The 22,674-nt window shown below is 46.2% G+C and overlaps 1 protein-coding gene across 1 annotated transcript; it reads left to right on the forward strand.

Annotated features, from left to right (window-relative positions):
* Positions 1-305: 305 nt before the first annotated feature.
* On the forward strand, positions 306-22,101 carry RAB11A (RAB11A, member RAS oncogene family). Its single transcript, XM_053364522.1, has 5 exons — positions 306-523; positions 11,145-11,340; positions 13,149-13,342; positions 17,039-17,119; positions 20,028-22,101. Exons 1-5 carry the CDS (start codon positions 481-483, stop codon positions 20,165-20,167), a joined length of 654 nt encoding a protein of 217 aa, XP_053220497.1. The 5' UTR covers positions 306-480; the 3' UTR covers positions 20,168-22,101.
* Positions 22,102-22,674: the final 573 nt, after the last annotated feature.

Here is a 22,674-nt window from a genome sequence, read left to right on the forward strand (position 1 = left end):
GCCGCTCTAGGAATCTGTAAACTCTGCGATAAAACAGGCTTTGCCTCAGAAAACCAGCCCGAGTTTAAAACCGGAAGTGTATTTAGAAACCCGCCAGTCTCCGATTTCCTTCCCCCCCCTAAACATAATTGCGCTCCGTCCGTTTTTCAAGTCGTTCTCCCGGTCCCTCCGTTGGTGCCCTGAGTGCCCGGAAGTATCGTCATACGTGTCTACGGAGCGGTCCCTCTGCGGAAAATGGCCTCCCTCTCATGCGAACCGGAAGCCGGAAGCCGCTGCCCCCGGAAGCTGTATCTGGTCGGCGAGCGAGCGAGGAGGAAGGAAGGAAGGGCCGGCTAGTGGGCGGAACCGGAGTGCGGCTGATCCTGAGGAAGCAGCAGCAGCAGCAGCAGCAGTAGCAAGAGGAGGCGCAGGGAGGGGCTCTCTGGCTGTCGCTTCCTTGTTAGCTGAGAAGCCGGAGGAGGCGCCGCTGCCGCCGTCATTATGGGGGGCTCCCGCGACGACGAGTACGACTATCTCTTCAAAGGTGGGCCTGCATCCCTTGTCCCCCGCCGCGCCTCTTCCCCCCGCTCCCTGGGGGCTGCTTCAGACCCCCACCCATCCCCCCACCCCTCCCCCCGGTTCCCGATCAGGATTCCTTGGATGGTTTCCGGCCCTACTCGAGAGGAGGCCGATAGACAATTAAGGAGCACCACTGACTAAGGTCCATTAATTCCCAGGGGCCTCCTCTATGAGTGAAATGCAGTTGGTTGAAGCCGACCCCCTTGCCTCTCCCTCGCCCCAGCCCTTTGGGTGGTATCCAGTGCTAGTCCTCCTCAAGGGTAGACCCATTAATGAACGCGCTTAGCATAGGCCCATTAATTGTAGTGGGCCTACTCCGAGTCTAATGTGGTTAGATACAGTCCACAGCCTTGGCTCCCCTTCCCCCAGTCCTTCTCAATAAAGTATCTCAGGCCTTGTTGGCACATCAGAAAGCCTACCCACCCTTTGCTATGTGCTGGACAGGGTTGTTTTTTTAAAAAAATCGTTTAATGATTTTCATACTTAATGCTTGTTTCACCAGACTAGTGGACAGGCTTTGTATTGGGACTTTGCAATGGAGTGTTGTGAAATGTCTGTTGTGTTTTGTTGGCTGAATTGTGTTTGGGCTTTGAAATCTGGGATGTCTCTAAAGTGGGGTGAAGACAGTTTTGACACTTTGGTTAAAAGCTACCAGATTCTTTTTGCTACACACAGGGTAACTGTTAGGATTTCTTCAGTTTGCATTATTATATCCCACTTTTACCCCAAGGAGGTCAGGGCAGCACATGTGATCCTGTTCTCTTTTTTATATGCCCAAGTTCAAAGTGTCAGACATGGCTTAAAAGGACCAGGCTGAAATCTCCACTTGACCATGAAGCTTGCTGGGTGACCTTGACCCAGTTATGATTTCTCAGTCTAACCTACCACAGAGGGCTGTTGTGAGAATAAAAGGAGAGGATGTGGAGAAGGACCATATGTGCTACTTTTACCTCCTTGGGTGAGGGAGTGGGATATAAAATAAGAATGTAGATTTAAGAAATCCTAACTGTCACAGTGTAATTAATCTGTGTGATCCTGAATTTGCACTCTTGCTTAAGATTAGCCTTTCAACACCAGCAGTTGCTTAATGAGACTGACATGCCGCGTTGCCCAGTGATGGCAGCAACAACATAGAGGGGTGGTTGGGGAAGACTGGACATCTTGCAGGACACAGTGTATTATTGACTAAAACAGCCTTCCTCAACCTTGTGTTCTTCAGAGGTTTGGGCTACAAAACATCAGGCTTAGTCAGCACAGTGGGGTTACTGGGCTGGGCAACAAAGAGAACCCTGAACCAGTTTTCCTCCATCCCTTCTTTCATTCGGAGTGCAACTAAAGAGAAAGTCTGGAAAATGGCATCTTCCCAGAAGTGAAGTTAAAATAGATGTCCGTATGTGTGCTAAATCAGTGGGTTGTTCAACATCCAGTAAAAGACATGGGCAGGTATGTGTTAAACATAAGAAAGACCCTGGTTAGATCAAACCATAAGGATCCCTCTAGTCCCCATCCTCTAGTTTGCTCTAGCTGCTGGCCAGAGGTCTCTGGAAAGCCAAGGAATGCTTCAAGTCATACTCAGAGAGGTATGATACATCGGGACATGGAGGCTCTATTTAGTTGTGATGGCCAACAAAAGGCTAAAAGGGGGGGGGGTATCTGCCTCAACACCAAATGAGCACAGCAGCTGATTGGAGCAGAAATATAGGGAAGAACACCAGTCTAAACAGGAGATCCAGTCCCATAACCTCTCTTCCTGTAATTGAGCAGCAGAGCACCTGCTTGGCATGCAGAACCACCCAGGTTCAACCCCTAGCATCTCCAGGTAGGGCTGGGCAAGACTCCCTGCCTGAAACACTGGAGAGCCACTGCCAGTCATTGCAGAGTTAGGTGGACCAGTGATGGGTTCCGACTTATCCAATAAAGACCCGTGCCATAATAGGCTCTTCTTATTGTGTGTGCCTCTGTTTACTTCTTTCCTCCCCTCTCTCTTTGCATACCCCAGAACACACCCACCCACCATAAAAAGAGGGCAGTTGGAAAACCTTAAAAAAAAAGAAGTGGGAAAGGCATAACTTGGGGCTACTATATCAGATTCCCCCAGGAAGTGAAAAGGTGACACAAAGCAAAAAGGGGACTGGTGGCAATTTATGTTGGCTACTGTAGAATCTGGCCCTTTTATTGTTGCGAAGCCAAGTAACTTTGAACAAATTGTTTCCTCTGCATTCCTTTTTTATTATATTCCCCGCCCTAACCACCCCCCCATTTGTTTTGTAGTTATAGTCCTATTCCCTATCCCTTTCTTGAGACTTTTCTCATAGAAACCAATGGCCAGGCCCTTCTGGTGCCTCCCCTGGAGGCATGTCTGATCTCCCAAGTTCTGTTAAAAATCTGTCATCCTTCTTGCTGTGTGTGTTCAGCATTTCTGCCCTACTTGGCTGCTGCAGTTGCTTAGGAAAGAGCTCTTCAGGGGTGAGGCTGGACTTTTGATCAGCACTTAGCTCTTCGGTGGGGGTGGCCTCCAGTCACTGTGGTGATGAATAATGCTAGTTAGTAACTTTGTGGGCTTTTTACTTAATGCAGTTCAGGGAGAGCCGCTTCCCTTTCAGAAAGAATGTCTACTGTCTCGAGATGAACTTTCCCTTTGATAACTTGGTTTACTCTATGTGTTCCGCTGCTTTTGTGTGAAATCTTTGTAAAAGTATCACCCTGACCCACTGCTTTGTGGTCTTGGTGTGGTTTTCCTCTGGAATTTTGCTTTCCCTCCCTCCCCCTTTTTACTTTGAGATAAAGGAAGTGACTGGGGAAGGCATGGCAACCAGCGAGCAAGTGATTTAATGTTGAAACCTCAACTTCCAGCTTGCGGGGGCAGGGGTGGCAAACGGAGAGGGTTAACTGGTGAATGTTGCAAGCGTGGGATTTTTTAAAATGTATTATAGATTGAGCTTGTTTGTTTTTTAATGCAGTGCATTTTCCTGTAAGGATAAACCAGGCAAAATAACAGCCAACTGTTTCAGTTTGGAATGTTTATCTGTCTTTCTGGGGCGGTGGTGCTGGTTGTCTGGTTCTTATCACACAAAAGAATGTAAGCCCTGGCATGCTTTAGCTAGGCTGAGCTTGCAGGGTGATGGTGGTTAATTGCCTAGAATCTGCTGAATGTGAAGAGTTAAGGGACTTATTAACAGGTTTTTCAACAGAGATTAGTTAGCAGCAGCAGCAAGATCTAGCCTTGTTGCTGTGTGAAACTCCTGATCAGGGCATAAATAAGACTGGCTGTTCCTTGCTGCTTGCAACTGTACCCTCCTTGAGTGGCAACAGGGAACTTGCATCCCTCCACTGACCTCACTTCCGGTCTTGCTGTTACTACATAACAATTACCAGCCCATTAGAGCATTACTCCTCCTCCTCCTGGATGTGCAGGCATTCTTCCCAGCAGAGTTCCCTCCCCGATAGTGAGCAAGATGTGTTGGGAAATAACATGCTTGGCTGCATAGATAACAGGGCAGAGAGGGAATGTTGCAGAGGTTATAAATCTGGGTTTTAGAGACAAAGGCTGCGTGACAGGGAACACACATTGAACTGTTTCCTTGCTTTTTTGGGCCAGCTTTCTGTACTGACCGGCCTGTAAATGCTTAGGTGTGCCAGGTTTTCATTGTGAACAGCAGTTTCTGCTGAGGCAGCAGCTAGACATATCACATACTTGACCATGTGTACCTTCTCCTGACATCTTCAGACAGCAGGAACGGCCAGTGAAGCAGCTAATGTGGCAGCCCAGCTTCCTGCCCTCCTTGCTCACTTCTCTACAGACTAGTCCCAATAATAACCCTCTGTAGTCCAGGACCTGTGGCATGTATTGCAAGTATCCGCATTTTTTAGGTTTAAACACTTGCATGATTGCATAGAATCATTCAATACTGTACTTTCTAGTACATTTCACACGCATTATGTTGATATGCAACATCTGCAACAATCTGGTTAATTTCATCCTAACAGTAGCTTCTATTTTTTTTATATAATATTTTATTCAGTTTTCACAACAAAGAAATTATAAGACAAACAATAAGAAAAACACAAGAAAAAGCACAAAGGTACAAAAATACAAACAATTAACATAAGATAGAAAAAGAAAAAACCCTTTTTTCTTTTGTCCACTTTAGTTAACTTATTATCCTGACTTCCTCACGCCTCCCTTTTTTGTATTCCACTTAAAAATTGGTTCAGCAAATTCATATCCTATTGGTTAGTCCTTAATTATTTTTCCTCACATATTTCACATATTTTAACTTCAAACTTTCATCTAATATCAATCCACTCTTACGTAATCTTTTGCTTTATTTACTAGAACCCCTTCATTTCATTTCAATGTCATCAACATTCAAAAATTTTACAATGTTTCTGTAAGTAGACTTTAAATTTCCTCCAATCTTCTTCCACCAACTCTTCTCCCTGATCCCGAATTCTGCCAGTCATTTCCGCCATTTCCACGTAATCCATTACTTGCATCTGCCATTCTTCCAAGGTGGGTAGATCTTGTGTCTTCCAATGCTTTGCAGTGAGTAATGTTGCTGCTGCTGTAGCATACATAAAGAAAGTTCTATCCTTCTTTGGCACCAATTGGCCGACTATGCCCAGGAGAAAGGCCTCTGGTTTCTTCAGAAAAGTATATTTAAATACCTTTTTCATTTCATTATAGATCATTTCCCAGAAGGCCTTAATCTTTGGGCACGTCCACCAAAGGTGAAAGAATGTACCTTCAGTTTCTTTACATTTCCAACATTTATTATCGGGCAAATGATAGATTTGTGCGAGCTTGACTGGGGTCATGTACCACCTGTACATCATTTTCATAATATTCTCTCTAAGGGCATTACATGCCGTAAATTTAACCCCAGTGGTCCACAACTGCTCCCAGTCAGCAAACATAATATTATATCCTATATCCTGTGCCCATTTTATCATAGCAGATTTTACCATCTCTTCCTCAGTGTTCCATTTCAACAGCAAATTATACATTCTTGATAGTGTCTTAGCATTGGGTTCTAACAGTTCTGTTTCTAATTTTGATTTTTCCACCTGGAAACCAATTTTTTTATCCAAATTATAAACCTCTCTTATTTGAAAATAGTGTAACCAGTCTCGCACCTTCTCTTTAAGTTTCTCATAGCTCTGCAATTTCAATTTGTCACCTTCCTGTTCCAAAATTTCCCAATATTTTGGCCATTTGGCCTCCATATTAAGTTTTTTCAAAGCTTTCGCTTCCCTAGGTGATAACCACCTTGGGGTTTTACTCTCCAAAAAGTCTTTGTACCTTATCCAGACATTAAACTGTGCTTTCCTGACAATATGGTTTTTAAATGCCTTATGAGCTTTAACCTTGCCGTACTACAAGTATGCATGCCACCCGAATACATTATCATAACCTTCAAGATCTAAAATGTCTGTGTTCTCAAGAAGCAGCCATTCCTTCAACCAGCAAAAAGCTGCTGATTCATAATAATGTTTAAGATATGGCAGGGCAAACCCCCCTCTGTCTTTAGCATCAGTAGGTATCTTAAATTTAATTCTGGGCTTAATCCTTGGGCACGTCCACGTCTAGAGCCCTCTTCCACATCTGAGTTTTACTCCTATCCTTACGATGTTATCCTATCCTCCTATCCTTACGATGTTAGCAGGGCGCAGCCTGTATTGCAAACATAGTTTAACTTTCTTCCAAGGAATTCTGGGAATTGTAGTTCTGTAAGAGGGGTGTTGAGAAATCTCTTCTGTAGCACCCTGATTTACTGTGAGAGCCAGTAAATTGCTCTCACAGTGTAGTGTAGTGGTTAGAGTGCTGGACTGGGGCCCAGGAGAACAGAATTCAAATCCTCACTCAGCTATCAAGCTTAAGAGGGTGACCCTGGACCCGTCATGGTGCCTCTCAGCCTAACCTGCCACACAGGTTTGTTGTCAGGATAAAACTGGGGAGGAGAAGAACCATGTACTCCACCTTGAGCTCCTTTGAGGAAAGGTGGAACAGTAATGTAAGCAAATGAATGAATGAATGGCAATCCCCCCCCCCGTTATACTGTTCTACCAATTTGGTTCTGAACCACGGTTCTGGGTTTGATCTTTAAAGCCCTAATTGGCCTAGGACTTGGTTAGCTGCAGGATGGCCTTTGTTCTGTGGCACCTTAAAGGCTAACGTATTTGCTGTGGTGTAAGCTTTTGTGGACTTGAGCTCACTTCTTCGATACATGGAAGTGCTATCCTGAGGTAGGTGTGTGTGTGTTTGTGTATGTCCACACCTCTGTGACTCAGGCATGTGTATACACACACACAAACACAGATGGTTGGAGGGAGGGGATTGTAAATAGTGAGGTCAGAGGGAGAAAATGAAAGAAAGTATGGAAAGTGATCTCAGCGTCCTTATCTCTCTGTGCGTGACTTGTGGTCATTGAAGTCCAAGAGTTCTCTTCTGTGTTCTGGAGAGGATGCTCTTCTGCTCTCTAATGGGGCCTTAGGAAAGGCCATAGTACAGACCCCACTCTGGCAATATGCACATGAACAAACAGTTTGAGAATAGCTTTGCTGTTGCAGGCTCTCATTTCCCCATCTTGTTTTAATCCGTTTCAGCAAGAACAGAAGCCAAGAACCAAGAGTTTATAAGTTGCAATACTACAGATGCGGGCCTACACTGGCAGCTGAGCCTGGCAATCTTCCCCACCATTCATCAGTTCATTTATGGCAGGTGCAAATAACCTTTGACCCTCCAGATGTTGCTGAACTGTAGCTTCCTCCATGACCATTGACCATGATCTCTAGGGCTTATAGAAGCTGTAGTTCAGCACATCTGGAGGGACAAAGGTTTCCCACTGAGCATTTTAAAATCTGATTGGCTACAGCTCCTCCGTTATGTCCCTGCTTTCATACTGATTCAGGGTTGCTCCAGTTTCCTCTCTTTCCCTTGTGGGTCTTTGTATAGCCCTGGCCTATTCAGAATGGCTGACATCAGCCATCCTGATGTTTTGTGCTACAACTCCCAGCAGCTCCAGCCAGCATGGCTTTGCCGATCGGAGAGTTGTGTCCTGCAGATGTTTTGGAGTTGGAGAAAGTTTGCGTAGAAGAGGAGAGGTGCTGCACACATTGGGGCTGATGTAGCTGCTTGTATTTGCAGATCTTTGAGCCACCTGACTGCACTGAGGTGAGGTAATTCAGTTTGTCTCTTCCCTGCTTGTCCTTGGGTGTTGCTGAGGCCAGCTGATTACCAGTGTACCCTGGACTCTTTGCTTTCCCCAGCTTTATTGTTAACAAATAAAAACCACAAGGACTGGGCAATCTGGTTAGTCTGGCTTTCAGGGCTTCCGCAAGTCCTGTGAGTTGTGCACCTAGAAATGCTGTAAACCTTCTCATATGCTTTTTACACTCTTCTTTGGGGAAGCTGGTTTCCTTTCCTTTTATGAACAGGAGCTTTCACATGTGGCTTGTCTTATCAGTGTCCTTGGATAAGTTCTAGCCATACCATTGGCTCAGGTTTTTTATTTTTACTTGCTGGCATCTTTGCATTCCAAAGCCTTCTGTAGAGTCCTCCCTCTCTTTACCAGTGAGAGGATGCCCAACCAAATCTCTGCCTGCCCTTGCTGTCCCTTGGCTGCTGCAAGGGGCCTCATTTCCCACCCCTGGAAGCAAACAGCACCCTGGAAATTCCTGTCACCTGCTCGAGGAAGTTAAATCATGCATTACACTTAACAGTGAAACTCAAGTTGGAAGCAAGGGCACTCTTTGCTCCATGAAACCAAAGAAAAGACATAAAATGTTTTCTTAAGATACTCAGACAGCTCTTCTCTAACATTTTTTTTTTAAAAAAAAATGAATTTCATAATATTAACAAACACAGAAAAGTGGGGAAAAGGGTCTCAGACAGCTCTTCTGAATTTGCACCCACTTAACATTTTCCAGAACACAGGTGGCGCTGTGGGTTAAACCACAGAGCCTAGGACTTGCCGATCAGAAGATCGGCGGTTCGAATCCCCGCGACGGGGTGAGCTCCCGTTGCTCATTCCCTGCTCCTGCCAACCTAGCAGTTTGAAAGCACGTCAAAGTGCAAGTAGATAAATAGGTGCTGCTCCGGCGGGAAGGTAAACGGCGTTTCCGTGCGCTGCTCTGGTTCTCCAGAAGTAGCTTAGTCATGCTGGCCACATGACCCAGAAGCTGTACGCCGGCTCTCTCGGCCAGTAAAGCTAGATGAGTGCCGCAACCCCAGAGTCAGTCATGACTGGACCTAATGGTCAGGGGTCCCTTTACCTTTACCTTAAAATTTCCCAGCTTGGCCTGCAGAATTGTGATGTTATGGCACAGGTTTTGGTTAAGAGCCACTCAACTTTCACTAATATCCTCCCTCCCTCAGCATCCACTTTGTAGGAGCAATAAAGGGTTGAAAACTGCCTTCCCAAGGTGAATGCCACCCACCAGTTTGTTAAGGGTGGTATAGTGGTTGGGGTGTTTCGTGCTTGACCAGGAGCAGGGAGATTGCGGTTCAAATCTCCACTCAGCCATGAACTGCACTTGTTGACCTTGGCAGGGCAGGGGACACATAAACATTGAACCAGTGGCTATGTATGGTGGGTTGGCCAGTATTTTAACCCCCATCTCCATGCACACACTTTCACGGTCCCAGGCACAGGAAGCAGAAACGGGAGGTTTGCAGGTCCTGCTTGAGTAGACAAGTATAGTTGGCGAGTTGGCGAGTTGCTGAGATGTGGCTTCAGTGGCCATGAGAAAAACTTTAGGGATTTTTCTGTTCAAAAAAAGGAAGCATCTAAATGCCAGGTTCTCTTCTGGACTTCACTGTTTCTCTTTTGCCTGACTTTGGTTGGATAACAACACCTTGTGATAGGATTTAATTTCCGATGTGTGTGTGTCAGAGAGTGCTAGCTCTGATGGGCTTACTCTGAATTAACAGAGAAACCCCTGAAGCTGAATTTTCCCAAAATGATGCCTTCCAGATATTTTAGACTACAACTTCTATCAGCCCCAGCTAGTTGTAGTTCAAATAAAACATCAGGAGGGCACCAGGTTGGGGAAGGTTTGATGCCTTTTAGTCTGGCATCAAACTCCTGATGGGCATGAATAGTTAACAAGCCTCTTCCTGTTGTTTTTTTGTAGTTTTGGCTCCTGCTTTGCTGAATCAGCTGAAAGGGGAGAGACAACAAAAAGGGCTGGTTGTTTTTGTCCGCACAGTGAGATTTGTGCAGTAATTAATTAAGATGAAATCCCAGATGTGATTTTTTTATCGTAATTTCAGAGTGGAGGAAAGGATTGAGAAGCAAATATGCCAGTCTTGGAAGGATGAAGCCATTGATTGCTGCAGGATAAATACCCGGGTCATGTTAGTTTTCTGGATCAAGCTGCCCAGCCCCCTTCTTAAGTGATGCAGATGGAGAGTCTTTGGTTTGACCTATAAAAGAATGAGACTCTGCTTTGGATCCTTTTCTGGCATGCGTAGACCAAAATGAGCATTCAGATGGTAACCATGTAAACATAGGTGTATATTTTCAGATAAAATGGGATGCGAGAGGGAGCCAGAAAAATTTGAAGATTTACATCCTGGCTTGCAATTGTATGGTTCTCAAGGTCGCTGTTTAACAGCTTGTGGTAATATAAAAACTGGCTGGCATGCACACACACACACACAGAGAGAGAGAGAGAGAGAGAGAGAGACCAGAGTCCCCTTTTTCTCTGGCTGCTGGCAAAGGCCAGAGCGTAGGAAGATGGGAAGCTGCCTTTTTCCAAGTCCATCTAGCTCAGTATTGTCTACACTGACCATCAGTAGCTCTCCAGAATTTCAGGCAGGGCGTTCTCCCAGCCCTACCTAGAGATGCTGCTAGGGATCGAACCTGCGACCTTCTGCAAGCAGAGCAGGTGTCACTGAACTATGGCCCTTCTCTTCAGCTCTGCAGCCCCAGCTGCAGAGCACCTGGAGCAGAGTAGCCTTTCTGGCAGGGAGAAAAGAAGTGAGCTCTCTGCAGTTGCTGCTTGGGTGGAGCCAGATCTAACAGTTAATTTTATTGAGTAACAAGAACTTTAGTATTGCAATGTTAACAGCAGCTAAAACGTCTTATTTCTGAAAGAAGGCTAACATTCTAGCTTTATGCAGTTGGGGATATTGTGGCTGTCAATATCAACTACATATATATAGACCTGAGAAGGCAGCATGGTGGATGAGCAAAAGGCAATAGAGGTGAAAGGGGGCTTCAAAGGCCATCCAGTCTAACCTTCTGCTGATGCAGGAGATGTAGAGATGAGCAATGTTTGCTTAATTAGGAACGCTAAATTTCAGGATCACATTTAGCCTCTGCTTTCTTTGGCCATTTAGTTCAAGAGCCAGTATTTTGATTGTGTGTGTGTGTGTGTGTGCGCGCGCGCATGTGTGTATGAGTATGTGGAGCTTAAAAATGTAATTTCCCTCTGGTAACAACCCCCACCCCCCTTCACTTGGTTCCCTTAAATGTTTACCTGGGCAGTTTCTCTACACAGAGGTCCCGGTGAATCAGAGTGTCAGAGCAGAGAGTGTGTTGGGTTCCTCTCTGAATCTCCTCCCTTTCTTCCCTTCCCAGTTGTTCTCATTGGAGACTCCGGAGTTGGCAAGAGCAACCTCCTTTCCCGCTTCACTCGCAACGAGTTCAACCTGGAAAGCAAAAGCACCATTGGCGTGGAGTTTGCCACACGGAGCATCCAAGTGGACGGCAAGACAATAAAGGCTCAGATCTGGGACACGGCAGGGCAGGAGCGATACAGGGCGATCACGTCGGCGTAAGTGGACCAGCGCCAGAGCCTTCCCGGGGTTTGTGGGGGAGTTTATGGGAACAGGACGCAGCAGAAGAGCAAGTGTGTGTGTGTCTTCTATGTGATGGCCCTTGCAGACATCGTGTTTGCAGCAAAAAAAGAGACTGCTTTTCAGATTGAACAGCATTCAAGAATCCCATTGCATTCTTTAAGTTGCTAGTCTTCAATGTTCATAGAATTGCAGCGTTGGAAGGACTCAAATGGCCAGCTAGTCCAACCCCCTGCAATACAGGAATCATGTGACCCACCAGCTGAAAATCAATAGCCTCCTAGCCTGGCAGGCCAGATTGATATCTGCCTCCACCTGGCAGGCAGAGCCACCATCCACCTGTCAAATCACCTGACTTTACGATGACATCAGGTGACCTTTTCTGTCTGCTGTTTTGCGCAGCACTTTGAGCAATGCTTATGAGGATCCGAAAAAGCAGCCCCTCTGTAAGGGCTGCCCAAAACCGCCCTATGAGAGGGTCCTTTTAGCCAAGTCCCTCCCTCATCTGCCCTGTACGTGGCTTCATATATGATGGAGGCAGGTGAGCATGGCTTGGCCAAAATGGGGAGAGACTTGGCAGGCCTGATTAGGCCTGAGTAGGCCCATGGGTTGGAGGTTCTCCATCCCTGCTGTAGGATAACTGAGTCCAAACTGAGGATCACTGAGTCCAAAACTGGCTCAAAAATCAGGCCAGCTAGGGATGTGTTTTTTCCAGCAGCTGCTGTTGGAAGAGATTTAACCACTTTTTTATTTTAGGTCAACTGTAGTGATGATGCATATAATCACATTTACTTCTCTCTCTCTAAATGACTGTAACAGGGCGACTTATAAAACCAAGTCACGACAGGATGAAAAACTGGAAATAACTTGGGATTATCGGAAGGCCAAATTATGCATTGGGCAAGAGGCTGTGCCAGCCCCTCCCGCCCTCGTGTCCTCCAGATGTTTTGGACACCGACTCTTGTCCTAGTCAATTTCACCATAGTCAGTTTATTTATCTGCTGCATTTCCCACAGATATGCTTGTTCTCAGAGCAGTTCATGTAAGAAGCAGTGTAAATTCAGTACAAGCAACTTCCCACGTGGGCGAAGGCAGCCCTGACTAGGGCTGGCGATGTATCACCAGCCAAACATTGTGCTTTGGTGATGTACTGCGATGTCGATAATTAATAATAATAATAATAATAATAATAATAATAATAATAATTTATTTATACCCCACCCATCTGGCTGGGTTTCCCAAATCCTCACCAGTTGGTAAAATTAAAATATCCAACAACTTCACATCATTAAGCAGTCCCGGCCAGCCTGACATCTGGTCAGGGATGATGGGAGTTGGTAGCCCAGAGCACCTGGAAGCCCCCAGGTTAGGGGAGGGCTGGGGCGGTCCTGGGGCAGTTGTGAAACACATGCAGCCTGTACGAAGTGGAGCCCATTTTTAAAATGTATGTATTGCTTTATATCCCATCTCTCCTCCAAGCAGCTCAAGGTGGCCTGCATAGTTCTCGCTATCTCAATTTTATCTTCACATCAACCCTGCGAGGTTGGGTAAGCTGAGAGTGAGTGACTGGTCCAGGTCCTCCAGTGAGCTTCCTGACTGAGTAAGGATTTGAACCCTGGTTTCCCAGGTCCTAGGACCCAGCCCTCTTAACCACTGCAGCACACTGGCTCTCTGGAGAGTGTCGTGATGCCCCACTGAGCAGCCTGGTGAGGTCTGAGCTCTCTTTCCCCTGCCCCCTTTCTGTGCTTGTTGTGGGCTCATGTGGGTTGTGTGCTTCTGCCTGCAGCTATTACCGAGGTGCCGTGGGGGCCTTGCTGGTTTATGACATCGCCAAGCACCTCACCTATGAAAATGTGGAGCGGTGGCTGAAGGAGCTGCGAGACCACGCCGACAGCAACATCGTCATCATGCTGGTGGGCAACAAGAGCGACTTGCGCCACCTGAGGGCTGTTCCGACGGATGAGGCCCGAGCCTTTGCAGGTGAGTGGGTCGGGGGGCCCAGTGTGTTGCCGCTGGAATGCTTCTTTGTTTTGTTTTGTTCAGTTTCTGTTTTTCTTGCAAAACCACTTAGAGCAGCTGCCGAAAATTTAAAGCTAACAATAAATGGAAAGCAATACTAAAACAACAGCAGCAGAGCCAGTTTGAAACTTTGTGAAACTTCCCAAGTTTTTTGAAATGTGGAAACGGAGCTTGTCACCTGGAGCCCAAGAGGCTCCAGCCTCTGCACCAGACAAGCCTCCTTGGGGAGGGCATTCCGGAGTCGGGTGCCACAACTGAAAAGGCCTTGTCCTGCATCATGGTCACTTCTCCGCTGGAAAAACTCAAACAGGTGACTCAGAGGCATTTCTCTGTAACTGTGTGGTGGGAAGCGGTTATTGAGGTTCCAGAGATTTTGTCGCTTCTTCCCCCTGCCGCTTGCTAATTGTTGGGTCATCAGCTCCTAGGCATCAGTGTGGGAAGAGGAAGATGATGCAGTCTTCTTGGTATGTTAGAAGTCTGGATGGTTTTTGCTTTCATTTATTTCCTGCTCTCCCCCGCCCCCGCCATCATTGAATCCAGGGTTATCTGGCCAGGCTGAGACCTGCAAGGAGGTGTCCTTATGCACCTTTCAACCATACCCTACAACTTCTTTCCATGTGTATCTTTTACAGGATAACCTCCATCTTGGCAGGATAATGTTTGTCTAAAATTTATTTATTGCATTGTTATCCCACCTTTTCTCCAAGAAGCTCAAGATGGCACACATAGTTTTCCTCCTCCTCCTTAATGAATGCCCACAACAATCCTGTGAGGTAGGTTAGACTGAGAGCGAGTGACTGGTCCAAGGTCACCCAGTCAGATTTCAACTCTGGTCTCCCAGGTCATGTCAGTACTTGCTGCTCTTAAGTCAAACTATCTAAAGTACCTTTCCTCCTCAGCCTGTCCTGTGCAAAGCTTAGTCATGAAGATGTGCTTTTCATACGAGAGGCCCAAGGTCCAGTCCATAGACAAAGAGTAGCAGAACTGGCAGGGAGCTTAGAGCTTAATAATAATAATAATAATAATAATAATAATAATAATAATTTGTTTATATCCCACCCATCTGGCTGGGTTTCCCCAGCCACTCTGGCTTACAACAAAACAAAACATCAAATATTAAAAAAAAGAGATCCCATAGAAGCAACAAACAAACCAATAAATCAATAAAAACCAGTGACAACAATAACAACAACAACAATAATAATAATAATAAACAGTTTACAGTTATACCCAAATTAAAGTAACCACCAACCCCAACTAAACATTTAACCCACACCAACCTGACAAAAATGAAACAGAGGAACCAAAATTGGAACCATTTAAAACATTTTAGCCTGTTGCCCCAACCCAAGTGTTGTATCAATGTCCCAGTGGCCTCCCAGGAGCCTTTTAGCTGTTCAGGGTGAGTCTGGGCCCTGCCTCCTAGGCCAAGGCCTTGCAGCAGGGAGCAGATCTTCCTTCCAGCACTCATGGCAGCAACAATCAGGTACCCATTGCCCTTGGGTATCGGGCAGCTTCCTATCTTCTTCCACGTTCCTGCTTCTAGATGTCCTCTAGTTAGAAGCAGGAGGCAATAGCTTTGGAGTTTCGCATGACCGCTTTGCACCCCATCCCACTCACTGTCTCCTGGTTATTGGATTTGGGCTGCCCGGCAACGGTGACTGGTACCAGTCGAGTTTGTGAGTTCCTGACATCTGTTTTCCTTTGACAGATGCCATCTGTGGATTTTTATGCTTGTGTGTAACTTGTAGGAATGTGAGGCAGGGGCAGCGAGCAGTCTAAGCAGCATCTTGGCCTCTTCTTTAATTAAATGAGAGTGCCCCCTCTTCTCTCCCTTCACCTTCACTCCCCCAAGGCTAGGAGCAATTAACAATGTGGAGGCATCTGCTGTGACCTCAAGACATTGACTTGTTCATAAATCTGGTTGGTTTTCAGGATAAGTTCATTCCACTCTGGAATGTGGCTTTGAGTCCTCTGCACTAATCATGATTAAAAATGCTTGATTTATGCCACATGCAGTTCAGAGAGGAATTTTTCAGGAGGAGGGAAAAGTTGGCAGCTGAGGTTTTCATGGCCTCAGTCCCAGAGAAACGGCTCCCCTCCTCTTCGCTGGGAGTCATTAAATATCTTGCAGCTAAGGTGCAATTTTCTGATGGTTGCAAGACTTCCTCCTCTTTGGTCAGGTGACACTTTGCTAATCACTTAAGGAAGCGAGAGAGGATCTACAGAGAAACCTTGAACCTGAGCCAGCTTTATTCTTTCTTCTCTCTGAGGAGTGTTTGAAAGCCGTCTCATCCATGTGATGGAAGAAGCTTTTTAAAATATGCACAAAATTCATGGGGTTCAATACTGTTTTACACAGCACCCTCATCTAAGTTCTTCGTAAACCCACTTAACAGAGGCTGACCCTGACCTCTAGCATATGACAAAAAAAATCTGTGCTGTGTGAGAGGGAGACAGCCAAACATTTCATACTGCTGTTCCCAAGGAGTTAAGATTATTGTGACAGGATGGGAAAAGACTTAACAGTCGAAACAGGTTCACAACCTGTCTTCCATTGTGCATTACTTAGTATCCTATTTGTGTACAGTGGTACCTCGGGTTAAGTACTTAATTCGTTCCGGAGGTCCGTTCTTAACCTGAAACTGTTCTTAACCTGAAGCACCACTTTAGCTAATGGGGCCTCCCACTGCTGCCGTGCCGCCGGAGCATGATTTCTGTTCTTATCCTGAAGCAAAGTTCTTAACCCAAGGTACTATTTCTGGGTAACCTGAAGCATCTGTAACCCAAGGTACCACTGTATTTTGTTTCGTATATGTTTCTTGAGTACAATATAGTTATCATGGCCTGGTTGGGAACAGAGGAATGATGGGAGGAACCAGCTTGGGAACCACCAAAGGAAGAAGGTTCAGAGCCCGGGGAGTGGTGCTGGGACAGGGAGAAGACTCGGAAGAGGAGGTGTTGGAAGCTGAAGGGGTAACAGGGCTTAGGGAGTTGAGCAAGCTGAAGCAGGCGAGTGGGAGGAGGGAGGTCAAGAGGCAGCGATGAGTCAGGCTGGTGAAGAAGCCAGGGGGTCTCCCCCTCCTGCCGCAATAGGCTCTCCACCGCCGACTCCAGAACTAGGAGATGTATGAAACAGGAGGAGCAAAAACAAGCTGCGCTCTGATTGCTTGCAAGAAGCCCTGGAGAGGCGGAGACATAGGCTGCTGTGAGAAGGCAAGGATTTTTAGTCTCAGCAACTGATGTTATGACCCACAGGGCTTGAGCTGCTATGCTCATTACGTCTGACCCTCATCCAAGTCTGGGAAGATCATGTTTTGCTAATAAAGAGGACCAGCTTGCACTGTGACAAAAGTATATTTTCGTAATTTGAGGTTTTTGAGTTTGTGCAAAGTTTTGAAAGTGGCAGATGGCAGGGCAGAAAATATGGGGGAACACAAGGCTTGGGGAGCATTTTGGAGGAAGAGGGAGACATAGCGTTAGGGAGGCCACACGCAGCACAGCCAAAGGCACAAAAATGGGTGTGAAGTTGGGCTCCTGGTCTCTGTGGCTGCGATGGGAAGCTGTGAAGCTCTTGAGCTTGAAGCAAGGCAGCCTTTTATTCAGGCCTCTTCACTGGAGTGGCAGATCTAATCAACTTCCTGCTCTTTCTCACAGAAAAGAACGGCCTTTCCTTTATTGAGACTTCGGCTTTGGACTCGACGAATGTGGAAGCTGCTTTCCAGACCATTCTGACAGGTGACTTGGCACTGATGTGGGAGAGCTGTGTGGGCCACGAGAACGAAATATGGAACTGGGAATTGGGAAACCTCAGAGTCTTCGATGCTGGAAGCAAACAAAGAGGCAGTACCTTAGGGCTGTTTTTTTCTCTAGGGAACAGAGGAGGATTTTGGGATCTTCTTCCATGCCTTCATTCCCTGTTGGGGCACATAATATGTGTGTAGATTAGAGAGGCTCTTCCAGGAAAGTCCTACCCCAGGACTGAGTCTTTTCTTTGCAAGATTGGTTATGCACCTATTTGGTGGGAAAGATTGTTGTGGCAACATTTTTTATAATCTTGCGTTTTGAAGCAAATTCGTCACTTCTTCCCTAGATCTTACTTTGTTCTGAGCACTCCCCTTCCGTGGCCTGTCACCAGAATTTGCTTTCTCTCCCATAATAGGCATGTCTGGAAGTGTGCAGGCTGGTCTTACCCAATCTGCTGCCCTTCAGATGTTTAGGGTTCCAGCTCCCATCAGCCCCGTGGCCCAATGATCAAGCAGAATGGGACTTGTCATCTCAGCAACACCTGGAGGGCACCAGCTTGGGGAAGGCTGGGGTGGGCAACGCCTGCCAAAATAGTGGAAGCCATAAACTGATTTCCAGCAGTTAAGGAGCGGTACGTCTTTGGAACAGAGGAAGCTGCCTTATACGGAGTCTGGCCCTTGGTCCAACTAGCTCAGTGTTGTTGTCTGCACTGACTGGCAGAGGCTCTCTTGGGTTTTAGGCAGGAGGTGTTCCCAGCCCTATCTTGAGGTGCCAGGGATTGTACCTGGGACCTTCTGCATGCAAAGCAGGTGCTCCCCTTTTCCATATCTAGAAAAGCAGGATAAATTATGCAGAGTAAGCAAGCAACTGAGAAGAAACATAATGGAAACTAGTTGCAGAATCCAGTTCATTTACAGCACCTGGGGTTTCCTGGGCACAGAATTTTCTTTAAGCACACGGAGTACATAGCAGTCCTGCTGATAGATAGCTATTGTTGTCTTCTTGGGCCCCTGACAGTCAACTCTTAACTGGCCACCTTTTGTGTCCTGTCGCTGAGAGGTGGAGGAAGAAGGGAGGCTGCTCATCTCTGTTGGCAGGAACATTTTCCTGGCCCTCCCGGTGCTGAGATCAACGCAGAGCCACTTGTTCTCTGTGTGGAACAGCACATCCTTTGCTTCCTGCCATCACACTAGATTTGCTCAGTTCCTCTGTGTGGAAATGAGCAGACATAGGAAGTTGCCTGATATTAGACCCTTGGCCTTTCGAGCCAAGTGGTGTCTACATTCATTGCAGTGAAAGTTAACGCCAACAGTTATTCCAAGATCTCTTTTCAATTAGATCAGCCAGGGATTGAAGCTGGAGCCTTCCTTCTGCATATAAACTTCTGCCACTGAGCTATGATTCTTCTTCATTTTGCCTAAGGCACTGAATAGCAGTACCAAGTGGGTCTTTCCTGCACAAACTATTCAGCTACCAGCAAAGTATCCTCAGTGGAATGTTAGAAAGCAATCCTTCAGCGGATCAAATTTAATTATGTGTCCACTTTAATTGAAAGAAGCTGTGGACAAGTACAGCTTATTAGAAATGAGCATTTATTATGGTGTTTACAAGTTTACGGTGGGAAGAGACTCCATTGACCAAATTATTTAAATGTGTTTCTAAAACTAGCTATCCAGCCATGTCCTCACACCTGGGTATATCCAGAAAACTACAAAACCTAATAATGAGGCAGGGAAGTGTTTCTCTGTCCCCTTATCCTACCCATTGCAGCTAGTGCCAGATTGTACAGAAGCTGCAGTGTACAATTTGTTCCCCTTGTCCTCAATGCAGGCATGTTTTGGCAGATAGGCCAGGGAATAAATGACTCTGTTTAATGCATTTTCTCCCCAGAGGCTCCCAGAGCAGTTTACAGATCAACAACAATAATAAAAGCAGTCTTCAGCCTCAGGCTAACGATCTTAAAAGACGCAACACAAAATGAAAGAGGTGGGGAGGGAAGAGGAAAACGAGCAGACTTGGGCACCCATCCTTTAGGTTACACAGTTCTCATAATGACCAGCTGGGATGGAAGCAGTTGAAGGAGAGGAGGAGTTGAAGGCAGCTGGTTTCCTCTGTGAGTCCAGTGGAGTGGCCCTGCTTTCTCATCTATTTCTCTGTTCTGCAGCCTCATAGAACGGCTGCTGATAGGTGGCAACTGGGTACCAGTGGCAGCTCGTATCTCAGCAGAGCCGATGGAGCTGTCCTGCTTTTCTCCTCTCCTGCTGTCAGTTGGTGGCATGGCAACTGCCAAGTGACCGTTCAGGGAAAGGAGGATCCCTGTTGAGCTGGGGGTCTCGACACAGCCAACAGAGTGGTCCTGTTTCTTCTCACTCCCTGTGGGGCAGCTGAATAGGAGTGCCGTCCCAGGTGAAAGTTGCCCAATGGAGGCAGTCTTATCTGTAGCGGATGTGCAAGGTGCGAAACCTGCAGCCCCTCATCTGTTGCTGGACTCCAGTGCCCATCATCCCTGACCATTGGCCAAGTTGACTGCAGGGGCTGATGGAAGTCTGGTCATATCTGGAGGGCTGCAAGCTTCCCGTCACTGTTATAGTACTTGGTTTTACCAACCCTTTTTGTTTTTTGCTTTTAAAGCACACCTTAAAATACATTCCAAATTCTACAAAAGAGAAAACTCCTTACTGCACGAGTTGAATTGGGGACAACTTGCATACGTTATGCCCAAATTCTGCAAGTGGGAATGTTGGGTTGCTTGCCCACAAAAATGGTCAGAGTTGGGAGTGAGGGGAGGTGGCAGCATGTTGCAATCCAGGACTGCCCAGCTTGCCATGGGAGGGATGGAGGGGCTTCAGCCATAGGGCAGGTGCTGCCTCTGTTAGTAACACCTTTCCTCCTCTTTCAGAAATCTATCGCATCGTGTCTCAGAAGCAAATGTCTGACAGACGCGAGAACGACATGTCACCAAGCAACAATGTGGTCCCTATCCACGTCCCCCCGACCACGGAAAATAAACCAAAGATGCAGTGTTGTCAAAATATATAGCAGGTTCCATTCCTCGAAAGCTGTGTATATTTCCCCAGGTCTAAGATGGAAATAGATTCTGAGTTCACATTGTCCTCTTTTTAGTTCTCTCTCCCTCTCCCTCTCCATGAAACCTTATTTTTATTCTCTTTGGATTTCTCCATGTCTTAACTCTTCCCCTTCCTCTTTATTTCATTATTACAAATCATCAGTTTGTTTGCATGTGGCTGCAGCATTATCAGAATGCTAGTCCCGGCAGGGCAGTTTTTAAAAAATCATGACTGATCTCTTTTCCAAACAGGTTGGCTCATTCAGCAAAGAACTAGATTGCTGCAGCTTAAGTCTTTGCAATTCTGATACTCCTGAGAGTCTGACGGAACCTTTTAAACCTCCTTTCAGCCTCAATATTTAGATGTTGCATCTCATTGAATGAGCACCTTGTGTGGCTTATCCTGTGGCTCCCAGCAGTATCCCACAGTTGACAGTACGCAGGAACTACACTAATTTATTGCTAAGAGGAGGGATCCTGGCCCAGGAGGCTGAGTTTTCTCAGTTCCTTATAGTTATATCGGTGGGTGCACCCATTCTGAGCAACCTGGTGCCCTCCAGATGTTTTGGGGCTACATCTCCCATGAGCCCCAGCCAAAACTAATGCTGATGGGGGTTGTAGTTCAAAACATCTGGATTACTAGGTATGGGGAGGCTGATATAATGAATTAGAGTTGTATGTACGTAGCGTTCCCAGAAGAAACTGCTCACTCCTCCTTCCTACTGTGTCCCCAAATAGCCAATAGTGCCACTTCATGAAGATGGCTAGTTGGAGCGAGGTAAATGTTTATCCAGTCACAGCATTCAAATAATCATCTTTGTGCAAGCAAGTGGGGGATTAGTCGCTTTGCATGTTGGGGAGGGTGGGTGTAGTTTTATACTGAGCCAATGCAGTACCATTTGTCTTAAGGCCCAAAGAGTTGGTGATGGGTGCCTTCTGTAGAAGAAGCAGTAAGTCGTAGCTCAGTAGCCCATCTGCTTTTCTTGCAAGTGCCTATGGCTTGCAGTAATTCGTTTCATGCACCCCTGGGCCGCTGGTCCATTTTGCACCTTGGTCTGTGCAGCAATGCTTGCTGTCATTCTCAAAAAGGCATGGAGAATATTTGCAGGATGGGGACATCATTGCACCACCTCCTCTTTAAGTCCCGAGTCCTTGTGAAAGCGGCGTTTGATTCCAGCAACCACTCAAGGCACAGGATGGGATTAAATCTAGTCTGCAGTTTTGGCAGGAGGCCTCTGTTGCACCTTCCTGTTACTGGCCAGGGAGTGTGCTTGGCCTCTTCCTTGCCCTTCCTCATTTATTTAGAGAAGCTCAGGCCATGCACATGAGCCCTGCTGAAGAGATCCAGAAATACATGCCAGAATATTTGTTCTTAGATTCTTGCAGTTTTTAAGCCAACTGTGGATGTCCCTACTTCTAAAGCACTGTTCAAACAAGCAGTGTTTTTTATATCTACACATACAAGCACGCATGGAATTCTGTGGTATTTGGAAAGCCCATTTGCAACCAGAAGAGGAAATGGCTCCAGGAAACAGTTAGGGGGGAGTGGACAGGAAGGAAAGAGGCTTATCACAAAGATGCCATAGACCCATATGGTGTCCTTTCCTTCCTGCTGCTCCCACCCCCCACGAGGGCACGTACAGAGTGCTGAATCTCTCAGCCAGCCTGTTGGTCTTGCGGTGCTCATGACGTGTGAGGAGCACAGAAGGCATTGCTGTAGTCCCTTCATGTTTGTGTCTTTCTCTCCTGTAGTTGTTGATCTTTTGTTCCACAAACTCCCCCCCCCCGATCTTTTTGTAAATTTGCTTTGTACTGTATGCACATTCTGTACCTCAAATTTTTTTTATGATTGATTTGAAATTATTCATTATTGGAATTCCAATAAAAGAATCACAGGGGGACTGTTCAGCTGTTGTTGAGTGGACTTCTTTGGAATTATGCTGCTGTGGGCATTCTGGTATTTAAAACATGGCACTTAAGTATATGAAGATGATTAACCTGAACGTTATATGCAGTGCAGATATTACTCGGAATAAATTATGCAAATCAATTTGAGATGCAAATCTGAATCTGTTTGCTATTTCAGTTTGCATGCTACATTGTGAGTGTGTGTGTGTGTGTGTGTGAAAACGTGTGTTTTGGATCGTCATGCAAAATGTATGTAAGATCACAAAGGAGGGTGAAAGTCAGGCACTGAACAAAAATTTTCTTCCCCCTGAACACATTGAAACTCTCTTGCAGGTGCTGAAAGTTTTTGACAGTCACTAGCGAGAAAAGGTTGAATGAGAAAATTCAGCTGGCAAGGCTTGTTGGGGGCCCAGTACATAAGCCAAGATCTCTCCAGAGATTGAGTGCGCATGCATAAATTATTTTTTGTTTGTTTTGAGAGTGGAGTGAAAGCTTACCACTGGTCTTAGTTCTCCTTTCCTCCCAGGAGTCAGATCTGCTGGGTTGATGACTGCCAACAAAATACTTCTCA

Source organism: Podarcis raffonei, chromosome 14 (assembly GCF_027172205.1).
Source record: "Podarcis raffonei isolate rPodRaf1 chromosome 14, rPodRaf1.pri, whole genome shotgun sequence".
Lineage (NCBI taxonomy): Eukaryota > Metazoa > Chordata > Lepidosauria > Squamata > Lacertidae > Podarcis > Podarcis raffonei.